The following is a 13,202-nucleotide window of genomic DNA, read 5'->3' as shown; positions in this document are numbered from 1 at the left end:
TGGAAAGGGTCCAGCAGAGGGCAACAAAAATGTTTAGGGGACTGGAACACATGACTTATGAGAGGTTGAGGAAACTGGAATACTTTAGCCTGCAGAAGAGAAGAATGAGCGGGGGGCGGGGGGATTTGATAGCTGCTTTCAACTACCTGAGAGGGAGTTCCAAAGAGGATGGATCTAGACTCTTCTCAGTGGTACAGATGACAGAACAAGTATCAATGGTCTCAAGTTGCAGTGGGGGAGGTTTTGTTTGGACATTAGGAAAAAACTTTTTCCCACTAGGAAGCTGGTGAAGCACTGGAATGCATTACCTAGGAAGGTGGTGGAATCTCCTTCCTTTGAAGTTTTTCAGGTTGAGTTTGACTAAACCCTGGCTGGGATGGTTTAGTTGGGGATTGGTCCTGCTTTGAGCAGGGGTTGGATTAGATGACCTCCTAAGGTCCCTTCCAACCCCCATATTCTAGGAGTCTATGGAAAGCTTTGTATCCCCTGTCCACTGGAGTACAAGACAGGCCCTGCCCAATGAGATCAGGCGTAACCAGCCCTGGGAGCTGCTTACATCACCACTTTGATTACTAGTCTCCATCTTTGAGAGCTACACACCCATTCCTGGTCATGGTCCTGCTGCAATGCTGAACCCAAGAGACATTTCCTTGCCTGAAGCTTTTTAATACCTCAAGGCCGACTTAGGAAAAGCAACAGTGATGGAGCTGCCTAGATGCCATTACCCACTTGTGACTTCAAGCATAGACACAAGCTCTCAGGAAAATGCATTACAAGCCCAGCACTGGTCCTATTATGGATCTCCCACAACCCTGAGCCACGTGCCTGTATAGTTATTGGCCTGGCTAGGTTTACACTAGGCAGTAGGAAAGGTTAGGCCGGTGCTTGGCTAACGGCAGGGAGGAAGGACGCAGGCTGGCTGATGTCCATGCTTCAGCAAGACTGTCTGCTGCTCTATTTCTTGCAGCTAGTCTCCCCGTGTGTGTGTTTTGTTAAATCCCAGTTGCCTGGAGTTGTCAATTCACCATCTTTTCCGAGACACTTCCAACCTGTTGAGCTTCTTGTACTGGACTAGAGGCAAGGCCCCACAGTCTCCCACCACTGTATGTGACCCTTTTAACTTCGCTCATTACCAGTAGTAGGTTCTCAGTTCTCCACACACCCCATTTCCTGTCAAGGCCATAGTGCCCTATCTCAACAACCTGGGTTCTTCCCTCTGTTAGTTGGTCTCAGAGTCTGTAATGTTGCCTTGCTACCCACTGGAAGCCAGACGAGTGTGCTCAATGGGCTGTTGCCTCCTTCTACATGAGAAAAGTCTCAATGGAAGAGTGTCAAATGGGGGGACCTGAAGAGATGCCTTCACCAAGGAGATGAGCTCAGCCATTCTGGAGCCCTGCCAGAGAACAAGTGGGTGGAGGGGGTTTGTGTGTATGAAGAAGAGGGGCATGGGGTCACCTGTACGGTATATGTTTCTACAGAGCATGAGCCAGGGAGGGAATCACATTAAGCAGACAGCAATTTGAATGCAGTTGCAGTTTATTGTGACATTAAACCCTAGTTTTACACATTACAAATCTAGGAAAAAGATCAAGCTCCGGAGCACTTCCTATATAGAGAGGAAGACAGCTGTATGTATGTCCTGAGAGAAGCAGACTAGCCCTGCAAGGGATGCAGTCCTGCATGACTAGTGATGCCACCCTGTAACCGGTAATACATGGTTCTGGGGGGGCGTGCGTGGGAAATGACATTCACGTTCTGCAATTCTGCAGAACGAAGAGTTGACCTCCGTCCACCATCTGACAAAGCAGAACTGCGGCCTCAGCAAGGAGACCCCATACTAGCTATGCAGGCAATTCAGCTGGATTCCTTCCAGCAGCAGGGGGAACCCTTCAGGCCTCCACCTTCTTTCCTTCCTCCACCAGCTCATCAGGAGACGGTGGGGAGTCTCCAGCGGGAGTGAAGGGTCCCACGATCCAGTCCAGGGGAATGTTCTGCATCACGTATTCCAGCAGCTCATCCAGGGACTCCTGGGCCTTGGTCACCATCTCCTGACTACGGGCAAGGGCACTGCTGGACAGATCCTGGAAACAGCCGGCACTGGAGAAGGAGGCCTGGAGCTCTTCTATACTGCTCGAGACCTGCTGGGCCTTGTCCTGGATAGTGCTGGGAAGGCCCTGGATGCTGCCCAAGAGAGTAAGGCAGGTGGTTTTCAGTTGCTGGGTGAGGCTCTGGGACATGGCTAGAGCCTGAGCTTCAACCTGATGGAAGGAGAAAGAGACTGGAGTATCTGCAAGTTTCCCCTACAGATGGGGGGAGTTGGCTGAAACAAGGCTGTGAGGGCGAGAAGGAGCATACCTTTGCGGAGTCTGGTTCCTCCTGCCCTTCCAACTTGCCCCTGCAGCACTGGAGCCACATCTGGTACAGACGGTCCTGGCCATTGTGAAGCTTCTGATCTACAGCCTGCTTGATCTGCAGGAGGAGAGGGCAGTTAGCTGGGAAGAGCAGGAGGCGGCTGGCCAGGGAAGTTCTCCCACAGTTAAGTGTGGGCAGCAAGCCGGCAGCACTACTGCAGTGACACAGCTGGGCATAGGAAAAACTGTGCCAATGGCACTGAGCATGGGAGGCTGCAGAGACCGTGTCAAGGTTCCTCCCCCACTCTGAACTCTAGGGTACAGATGTGGGGACCTGCATGAAAACATCCTGAGCTTACTTTCACCAGCTGAGGTTAAACCTTCCCCAAGGTACAAATTAATTTTACCCTTTGCCCTTGGAATTTCCACTGCCACCACCAAACTCTAACTGGGTTTACTGGGAAACGTAGTTTGGACACGTCTTCCCTCCCAAAAATCCTCCCAACCCTTGCACCCCACTTCCCGGGGAAGGTTTGGTAAAAATCCTGACCAGTTCGCGTAGGTGACCTCAGACCCAAACCCTTGGATCGGAGAACAATGAAAAAGCATTCAGTTTTCTTACAAGAAGGCTTTTAATAGAAGTAAAGGAATCACCTCTGTAAAATCAGGATGGTAGATACCTTACAGGGTAATTAGATTCAAAACAGAGAATCCCTCTAGGCAAAACCTTAAGTTACAAAATAGACACAGACAGGGATAGTCATACTATTCAGCACAGTTCTTCTCAGCCATTTAAAGAAATCATAATCTAACACATACCTAGCTAGGTTACTTACTAAAAGTTCTAAGACTCCATTCCTGTTCTGTTTCTGGCAAAAGCAGCATACAGCCACAGACCCTTTGTGTCTCTCCCTCCTCCCAGCTTTTGAAAGTATCTTGTCTCCTCATTGGACATTTTGGTTAGGTGCCAGCAAGGTTACCTTTAGCTTCTTAACCCTTTATAGGCGAGAGCATTTTTCCTCTGGCCAGGAGGGATTTTAAAGTGGTTTACCCTTCCCTTTATATTTAAGGCAGACCGTGACCCACAGCAGCTACAGGGCAGGGGAGAGGGGTCGTGTTCCTACCAGGTCAATGATTTGCTGGAGCCGGGAGAGGGCCTCCAGGGTGCTCTGCCTGGCTTGGCTCATCTTGCCCAGGGCGTGCTGGTAGGCTCGCTGGCGCAGCGTGCTCGAAAGGGAACCCAGACGCACGTAGTAACTCCGCTGCTCTGCAGGAGCCTCTCCAGGCCCCTCAACGGGAGTTGTGGCAAGCTCAGCTGGAAGGGGAAAGGATCAGTTGGCAGCAGTGGTGCAAGTAAGGCAGTAAGGTCAGGTACGCCGCACCATTAAGACATTTGTTGCTGGTATGACATACTGGAATGACGTTCGGTATCCACTGAAAACTGCAGGGCTCTCAGGAACCGCAGCAGCAAAAGGAGCAGAACGCTGGCAGCTCCTCCGGTGTGGCTGTACCGCCCCCAGCTGGCCCCCCACCAGCCCTTCCACGTAGTTGCATCTTCTGTCTGGGTTTCTGTAGAGCCCCCATGCACAAGACAGGGTGGGGTCGCTTGGGGGGAGTCAAGTGTCCCTCCCTCCCCCCCCCACATTTGGGTCCCTCCCATGAGTCGCCGTACTGGTAAGAATTAAAATCTACTTTTACCACCAGTTGGCAGGGCTAGGATACAAGGCGGGGATGCGTTCAGCCCTCCCAAACTTGTGACCTATGCAATCTTTCCCAGGGCACATTTGGATGCCCCGCAGCACCGACCAGTAAGGGAGTGAGTAACTGCACAGGGAGCAGTGTCAGAGCCATCAGACCGGACGGGCAGAGGGCCCAGCATGAAGGAACTAAGGGAGGGCTAGTAGCCAAGATAGGTTGCAAGGGAGCCCGAAGGAGAGGAGAGGTGGCTCTTTTGGCAGATCAGCTGTGGACACTGAGTCCAAGCTGAGCCCCAAGACACCAGGGTCACGTTGGTTTGTATTCAGCAGAGAGGTTCTTACCGAGCTCCTCCTCGGTCATGGGGAGGTAGTAATCCACCAGCTGCTCAGATTTCCCCAATGCTGTGTCTATGCCACTCGCAGCCATCTGCCCCATACTGGAGGCCATCACTGTGCTCATGCTGCAGGTCACAGCGGATTTGGTCACCTCCACGCTCTCCTGGACAGCCCCTTGGGCCACGCCCACCATGCTGGTCACTGCATCCTTGGCCTCAGTGACCGTGCTGCAGACGGCATCCTGGGCACCCACCATTGTGGCACGCACGAGGTCTTGGGCATCCAAAGCCACCTAGAGGCAAAGGGGTCAGAAGAGAGGTCACTGAACACCTAGCGGAAGTGAAGGGCCCACAGCCCCATCCTGCTCCTGGACCAGCCGTGACACTCCTGTGGTTACCTTCTCAATCGGCTGCTGCAGGATGGGCAGCTGCTCCTCCAGTCTGTCCAGACCCCGACAGGCATATTCATTGGCTGCTGCAACTGAAACACAACCACAGAACTCGTTCCCTTAATTCCTTCACGTGCACAGATCTCGTGGGGCTGCTAATCTGTGTACACTGGAGGACTGGTGTTCCTAAGCAAGTGTCCCAGGTTACTGATGGGAAAGCCAAGGAAGAGAGGTTGGGCAAGCTGCCCAAGACTATGGAGCCAGTCTGGGTCAGCGCAGGTTTAGCACTCAGGAGATCCCGCTGCCAGTCATCTGTTCATCCACCCCCAGCTTCTCCTAGAGGATTCCAGTGCCTGCAATGGGCTCAGATCCCTTCAGCATTGGAGCTGCTTCCTGTGCCCTCTAGCAGGTATTGCTCCATGGCATTAGGTGCCATACACAGTGCATGTGGCTGTGTGGTACTGGGCCAGCCACGCACACCAGGGATTGTGCCTGGGCACTGCCTGCCTCTAGGCTGGCCCAGCTCAGCACCGGTACCTGAGCAAGAGTCCCCACTAGCAGCTGCTGCAGCCGTCAGAGCCGCTCTGCGCAAGGCCAATGCCTTGGCCAGATCACGTCCAGGAGCTAGCCGAGTTCAGGGGAGCATGAGAAGGGAGTCTGGATTCTGTTTGCTGCCAGTTGGAGGCCAAGCTCAGTAGTGGGCCTAGAGCCACTGTAGGCTGAGCCTGCCCCCAGACCCACCTCCCCCACCACACACCCACGAGTGTTCCAGCCTCCCCTCCCTTACTCACGCTGTGGCTCCAGCTGGTCCAGGATGGGCTGTGCCCCGGTGATGGCAGCAGAGGTGATGGCCCTCACCCCTGTCTCTGCCACCTCACAGACCGCTTTGATGGCTGGGTGGGTCTCTTTGGTGGCAGCGTAGCTGGCAGAGGCCATCTCACAGGCAGAGCTGACCAAGGGCATGCCAGCCACCCTGTCCCCTGCAGTCTGAGGGAGGGAAAGAGGAGTCAGCTGAGGAAGAGCTCCTGGCTTGTCAAGGTGCCCCTCCTGTCTCTTTCCCTCTACAACTACTGATTCTGTAGGAGACGGTCCTCAGAGTTAGGCAGTCTCCTGTCCCTGTCAGCAGGGGTTCAGTGGCCTGCCTGTGACATTAGTTACACACCCAGAAGCCTGGTCCCACTGGAACAGCTGCCTATAGTCAGCAAGGTCTCAGGAACGCCGTTTCCATCGTGGCACGCCCACCAACAAAACAGAACTGTGTCACGATCTCGTTCCATCAGTGAGAGCAGGAGTGGAGAGACCTTTTGTCTTTCCAAGGTCAGTCTCTCCCAATCAGGAACCATGTCTCGGTCCAGCACCCGGTACAGTGCCCCCACTGGGCATTGCTATCAGCGGGATTTGCCGGTGTTCTAGTGCAGAGAGCATTCACAGGGGCACCAGCGCTGGTGCTCCTCCCGGATTCAGGGGGCTTTTGTGGGCAGTGACTACGGCACTCTGAGAACTAGAACTTGGAGCATGAGCTAGTGTTGTGGTTACGAGTCCCTGTCTCCAGCAGTGGAGACATTCAAGCTAGAACAGCCCTTCCAGCTGCCAAGCACACCTGCCTCCCCAGGAGGGACCCACCTGTTGCTCTTCTGCCTGGATCTCCACCTGTGGTTCATTTTCCTTAGCAGACATGGTGGAGCGAGATGTCCCTGCAAGACCCAAAAAGGAATATTGAGTGGCTACTGCAGAACACAGTGAAATCAATGGAACACCAGGAGGGCTGCTCCCAGTCCATTTTCTCCAAGATTCAGACCAGGTTGTCCCCCTGTAGTAAGTCTCTCTGTACAGAGAACAGGCCAGGGCCTTAAACCTTTGATCTAAGGCAGGCTCAGAGACAGCCAGTTCCTCAGGTCCAGGGATGCACTTGTAATCCACACACCTTGTGGGTGTGTTCTTCCGTCCCATCTCGTGGCACGAGGACCAGTTAGAGAGACAGAGATTAACGCATCGGCTTTACAGTCTTAGCTAAGAGCCTTGTGGCTTTTAGCTCATGCAGCAGAGGCTCATGCATTTAGCTCCAGAGGTCCCAGGTTTGATCCTGCCCATCACCAGGGTCTCTCGGTGTTGCACACTCCCAAAGCTTCTCCTCAGACTTCTAGACCCAACAATGCCTCCCAAGGGGAGCACCAGGACACCTGCAAAGCTCAGAGGCACCCTCCTCGTTTAGTCTTTTCCCAGATAATACCAGGGATAATTGAATTTGTCCCAGAGTACAATCACTGACAGAAGTTACCCTGCTGAAGGTAGTAGCCATTGAGTACACACACAGAACACTGAATTGAGAAGATACCGCTGGTGAGCCTTCAGGGACCTCTGGAGTGAGTCCTGTAGGAGTCTCCCTGGATACTGAATTACATAGGAGATGATCATAGTTGTCCCTTCTGGCCTTAATATCTATGAGTCTACGTAGGAGATGCCCACTATGGCAGGCTGGTTATTTTAAAGCCAATTTAGCTGGTAAAAATACAAATATTTTCTCTTCTCAGTTAAAGACTGGTCTGCTAAAGAACAGATTCCAGTTCAGGTAAATTGACACCATCACCCCTAGAGGCAAGAGCGAGACCACTAACTAGAAAACTAGAGCCAGGAAGCATTTCCCTTATGGGAAGGCACCAGGCCTGTTTTCTTTTCGTGTTTCCTGCATTATCTTTTTCAGATACATATTGGTTACCCAGCACTCCAGTCTCAGCTGAATCAGCCACCTCAGTCAAGTGTTTCCACCTGCAGATCATTAGGACAAGCCAGAAGTCCCAATCCCCATTCCTGAGTGGGAACAGCATAGCTTAGCTCAGGTAGAGAAGTGAGTAGAGAGTTTTCCCATAGTCCAAGCCCTAATTTAATTCTCTTTGGTAAATATTCTATTCTTCTCTACAGAAGCCTCCACCTCCTAGAACATACAATTAATCAAGGCCTCCCAGTCTGGAAGGCAGATAGTTTCCTTCCTTGGACTGTTTGCTCAGAAGACTCAGCTAGAAATGCTTTACACAAGAACAGCTACCAAGCACTGAAAGTAGCTAAGAGTTTCTGACCATTCAATCCTAGCCACTACTGGCCATCAGGCAAGACATTGGGTCACACTCTGTGTAAGAAAGAACCCCCATCTAAACACACACAGAACCTAGAAACCAGAGACATAGTATAGAGGTTAAGCACACATCTTACCAAACTTCCACACTACTAATCCTTTGCCAGTACTAGAATCAACCCCGCCCCGCCATTATATTCCTGTGATGATGTCATCATGGGGCTGGACACACTTGACAGACAGCTCAGGAGACCAATCACACAGCTGCATTCTCTACTTTGCTCAGTGAGGGCTGTGAGCCTCTGAAAAGTTACAGGGTTTCAGAGTTGCCAATCTTGCTTGGATGTGTTCCTGGAGGTCCCATCACATGACAATCTTTAGTTCCTCGAGACTCCAGGATGATCCTGTAGGGCTGGCAAACCTAGTTTCAGATTATGAGCTGTTTGGGGCATGCCTTTTACTCTGTGTTAAGACAGTACCTAGCATGATGGGATTCCAGTTCTGATTTTGGCTTCGAAATGCTACGGTCATACAAATAATAAGAATGCTTCATATTCTCAGAGTGCTCCAGTTGTTCTCTCTGAAGAGCGCCTTTGCGCTCCATTTCCCTGGGAACATTTTCAGTGTAGAAGGTTTTTTATCAGTAAAACCATCTAAGAGAGGAGAGTGCTGATAGCTGTTGTATTATTTTGCTGTCTTGCCCACTCCAGAAGAGGCTGGGGAAGTTATTCTGGCCCAGCTGGCACAAGATACTTTCTCAGTTCATTTATAGCTTTCCTGTTGGTTGACTTGTCCAGGGAAGAGAACATGGCACAGGTTTTTAAAGGTATTTAGCTATTGCTCCTCTCAGCATTGCAAGCCCTAAGTGAGTTAGGCCCAGAACCTCAAAGAGAGTTAGGCTGCCCCACGCTGGGCAATAAGGGGTTAAAGACTGAGTGCAGTTAGCAGTTCCAATATAAGTGTCAGTTCGATACGTGGAACCCCCAGGCTCAGGGGGAATCAGGGGAGCATTTGGGCAGATGCTGGGGGTGACACCGCCACAGGGAAGGACTAAGTGGGGAGACAAGCTCAGGGCAAAGTTTGGGGGGGGGTGTCAGTCAGAGCTACTATGCTCGGCTCTGCCCTCTCCCCATTATCATTCCTGGCCTAGTTACTCCAGCTTCAAGGCCCTTCCCAGCCGGAGTGACAGCAGATCACACCAGGCATAACTTCTTCCCATAACCTCCCCATCACCCTTCACACAGGGAGTAAAATCAAAGCAGGGAGGGCAAATGCCTGGAGCAGCTGAGCAGAGTGACAGAGGCCTGGGGCTGAGGCAGGTGCTCACCTCACTCCTTTAAAGCAAGCCTAGCTGTTCATACTCATGTGTCTGTCCCACAGAGGGATGTGAGTGGGCCTCCATCCAGAGACACGACCTTCAGCTTCAGTGGCTGCCAGGGCCAGAGTGGGGCAGTTTTAGTCCCTGATTCTCCAATGAGCCCTGCACAAACCAGTCCCTGCATTTACTCCCTGCACGCCCTGGTTCTCATGGGAGACTTCAATCACCCTGATATCTGCTGGGAGAGCAATACAGCAGTGCACAGACAATCCAGGAAGTTTTTGGAAAATGTAGGGGACAATTTCCTGGTGCAAGTGCTGGAGGAACCAACTAGGGGCAGAGCTCTTCTTGAGCTGCTGCTCACAAACCGGGAAGAATTAGTAGGGGAAGCAAAAGTGGATGGGAACCTGGGAGGCAGTGACCATGAGATGGTTGAGTTCAGGATCCTGACACAAGGAGGAAAGGAAAGCAGCAGAATACGGACCCTGGACTTCAGAAAAGCAGACTTTGACTCCCTCAGGGAACTGATGGGCAAGATCCCCTGGGAGAATAACATGAGGGGGAAAGGAGTCCAGGAGAGCTGGCTTTATTTTAAAGAATCCTTATTGAGGTTACAGGGACAAACCATCCTGATGTGTAGAAAGAATAGTAAATATGGCAGGCGACCAGCTTGGCTTAACAGTGAAATCCTTGCTGATCTTAAACGCAAAAAAGAAGCTTACAAGAAGTGGAAGATCGGACAAATGACCAGGGAGGAGTATAAAAATATTGCTCGGGCATGCAGGAGTGAAATCAGGAAGGCCAAATCACACCTGGAGTTGCAGCTAGCAAGAGATGTTAAGAGTAACAAGAAGGGTTTCTTCAGGTTTGTTGGCAACAAGAAGAAAGTGAAGGAAAGTGTGGGCCCCTTACTGAATGAGGGAGGCAACCTAGTGACAGAGGATGTGGAAAAAGCTAATGTACTCAATGCTTTTTTTGCCTCTGTCTTCACGAACAAGGTCAGCTCCCAGACTACTGCACTGGGCAGCACAGCATGGGGAGGAGGTGACCAGCCCTCTGTGGAGAAAGAAGTGGTTCGGGATTATTTAGAAAAGCTGGACGTGCACAAGTCCATGGGGCCGGATGCGTTGCATCTGAGAGTGCTAAAGGAGTTGGCGGATGTGATTGCGGAGCCGTTGGCCATTATCTTTGAAAACTCATGGCGATCTGGGGCAGTCCCGGACGACTGGAAAAAGGCTAATGTAGTGCCCATCTTTAAAAAAGGGAAGAAGGAGGATCCTGGGAAGTACAGGCCAGTCAGCCTCACCTCAGTCCCCGGAAAAATCGTGGAGCAGGACCTCAAGGAATCAATTCTGAAGCACTTGGATGAGAGGAAAGTCATCAGGAACAGTCAGCATGGATTCACCAAGTCACCATGCCTGACTAATCTAATTGCCTTCTATGACAAGATAACTGGTTCTGTGGATGAAGGGAAAGCAGTGGACATGGTGTTCCTTGACTTTAGCAAAACTTTTGACACCGTCTCCCACAGTATTCTTGCTAGCAAGTTAAAGAAGTATGGGCTGGATGAACGCACTATAAGGTGGATAGAAAACTGGCTAGATTGTTGGGCTCAACGGGTAGTGATCAATGGCTCCATGTCTAGTTGGCATCTGGTATCAAGCGGAGTGCCCCAAGGGTCAGTCCTGGGGCCGGTTTTGTTCAATATCTTCATTAATGATCTGGAGGATGGTGTGGATTGCACCCTCAGCAAGTTTGCAGACGACACTAAACTGGGAGGAGTGGTAGATACGCTGGAGGGTAGGGATAGGATACAGAGGGACCTAGACAAATTGGAGGATTGGGCCAAAAGAAATCTGATGAGGTTCAACAAGGACAAGTGCAGAGTCCTGCACTTAGGATGGAAGAATCCAATGCAGCGCTCCAGACTAGGGACCGAATGGCTCGGCAGCAGTTCTGCAGAAAAGGACCTAGGGGTTACAGTGGACGAGAAGCTGGATATGAGTCAAGAGTGTGCCCTTGTAGCCAAGAAGGCCAATGGCATTTTGGGATGTATATGTAGGGGCATTGCCAGCAGATCGAGGGAGGTGATCGTTCCTCTCTATTCGACACTGGTGAGGCCTCATCTGGAGTAGTGTGTCCAGTTTTGTGCCCCACACTACAAGAAGGATGTGGAAAAATTGGAGAGAGTCCAGCGGAGGCCAACAAAAATGATTAGGGGACTGGAACACATGACTTAGGAGGGGAGGCTGAGGGAAGTGGGATTGTTTAGTCTACAGAAGAGAAGAATGAGGGGAGATTTGATAGCTGCTTTCAACTACCTGAAAGGTGGTTCTAAAGAGGATGGATCTAGACTATTCTCAGGGGTAGCAGATGACAGGACAAGGAGTAATGGTCTCAAGTTGCAGTGGGGCAGATTTAGGTTGGATATTAGGAAAACGTTTTCACTAGGAGGGTGGTGAAACACTGGAATGCGTTACCTAGGGAGGTGGTGGAATCTCCTTTCTTAGAAGTTTTTATGGTCAGGCTTGACAAAGCCCTGGCTGGGATGACTTAACTGGGGATCGGTCCTGCTTTGAGCAGGGGGTTGGACTAAATGACCTCCTGGGGTCCCTTCCAACCCTGATATTCTATGATACTCAGACCCCCAGTAACTTCAACAGGCAGTTGGGAAGAGTAGCTGGGTTCCAGAGAGCTCTGCACAGGTGCAAGTAACACCAGCACAGAGAGACCATTGCATGCTCAGGGCTTAGAAACCACCTTCCCATCCATAGCCCTCCCACACAGGCAGCCAGCAGAAGCAGCAAGCCCAACCATGTTGAGAGCACACTACAAGTCTTCCTACCTGGGATCTACAATCACTAATGATCCAGAAGGCGCCACCCAGGAGAGAAAGCCAGCTGGGGGCAGGAAGCATCTTTTTCCTTTTCTCATTCCTCCTTCTAATATTCAGACCATTGGGGTGTAGCTGGTGTGATCTCTATGCTCACACCTTGGAACCTCCAACAGGCCTTTGGATTAAATACCTGAGCCTGTTGGTGGATCATCCTGGGGTTTGCTGAAATAACCCACTGCTCCTTGAGCCATAAGTACTGCATCCGGTGGGTTAGTCGGTTACTGTATTTGCTTTATATAATTTAAGACTGGTCCAGCACCAGTTACTATAGGGTATCTTACCTCTGACCCTAGCCGGGCATATGTTACAACCACTCCTTCTCTACGGAAGGATTAGCTGCAGGGGCTGCGCTCGGGAAATGCAGGCTGCAATGTTCTTCATGGTGTAAAGAAAATCCAGCTACTACTTCTATCCAAGTTTGAAGCCAATGTCTGCTGAGGTGAAATCCATTCATTCACCTCACACATTTTATTAGATGTGGACTAAAGAGCGTCCTTGGGCTTGAGCACTGAAGTCCCATTTGCTGAACAGCACTACTAAAGTCTGCACTTACTCTTCCATGTCCCTAGAAGGAGCAGGCTATGACCTTCACTCACCCCAGCAGGGCTCCACCTAGCGAGTGCTCTTACTCACTCTTCCCCCTGAGTGTGTTGTAGGGGCCTTTGTTAATCCAGAACACAGCAGGGTTTGTAACACACCTCCAGTTGCAGAGGCAGGTTAGCCTGTCAGTCAGGCAGTTTCTGACTTTGAAGAGCTTGCAATCCCCAGTCCTTTGGAGTACAAGCCAGGCCCTGTCCAATGAGATGAGGAGTAACCAGCCATGGGAGCTGCTTCCATCACCACTATGGTTACTAGTCTCCATCTTTGAGAACAACACAGCCATTCCTGCTCATGGTGCTGTTGTAGAGCTGAACCCAGGAGACATGGTCTTGCCTAAAGCTTCTTAATAGCTCAAGCCCGAGTTAGGATAAGCAACAGTGATAGAGCTGCCTAGATGCCACTACCCACTTGTGACTTCAAGCACAGACACAAGCTCTCAGGAAAATGCATTACAAGCCCAGCACTGGTCCCATCATGGATCTCCCACAACCCTGAGCCACGTGCCTGTACAGTTATTGGCCTGGCTAGGTTTACAGTAGGCAGTAG

General features: G+C 51.1%; 1 protein-coding gene across 1 annotated transcript; it reads right to left on the bottom strand.

The window, feature by feature from the left end:
* Positions 1–1,889: 1,889 nt before the first annotated feature.
* LOC141987092 (perilipin-3-like) lies at positions 1,890–8,001 on the bottom strand. The gene is made up of 8 exons (XM_074952134.1): positions 7,980–8,001; positions 6,396–6,496; positions 5,564–5,759; positions 4,782–4,864; positions 4,391–4,676; positions 3,476–3,666; positions 2,356–2,469; positions 1,890–2,258 (listed from the first exon to the last, which is right to left on the bottom strand). Exons 2-8 carry the CDS (start codon positions 6,447–6,449, stop codon positions 1,890–1,892), a joined length of 1,293 nt encoding a protein of 430 aa, XP_074808235.1. The 5' UTR covers positions 6,450–6,496; positions 7,980–8,001.
* Positions 8,002–13,202: the final 5,201 nt, after the last annotated feature.

The sequence above is a fragment of the Natator depressus genome, chromosome 5 (assembly GCF_965152275.1).
Source record: "Natator depressus isolate rNatDep1 chromosome 5, rNatDep2.hap1, whole genome shotgun sequence".
In the NCBI taxonomy this organism is placed as follows: domain Eukaryota; kingdom Metazoa; phylum Chordata; order Testudines; family Cheloniidae; genus Natator; species Natator depressus.
This window is presented reverse-complemented; position numbering and strand designations above follow the sequence as displayed.

Bases quoted from the DNA above. Each gene is read 5' to 3' on its own strand.
- LOC141987092 (XM_074952134.1), bottom strand. From the start codon at position 6,449: ATGTCTGCTAAGGAAAATGAACCACAGGTGGAGATCCAGGCAGAAGAG. The intron at 4,865-5,563 runs GTGAGTAAGGGA...GTTGTGTTTCAG, and splicing joins GGACCAGCTGGAGCCACAGC to TTGCAGCAGCCAATGAATAT. The intron at 2,470-3,475 runs GTAGGAACACGA...CTCCTCCTGCAG, and splicing joins TCCAGCAAATCATTGACCTG to ATCAAGCAGGCTGTAGATCA.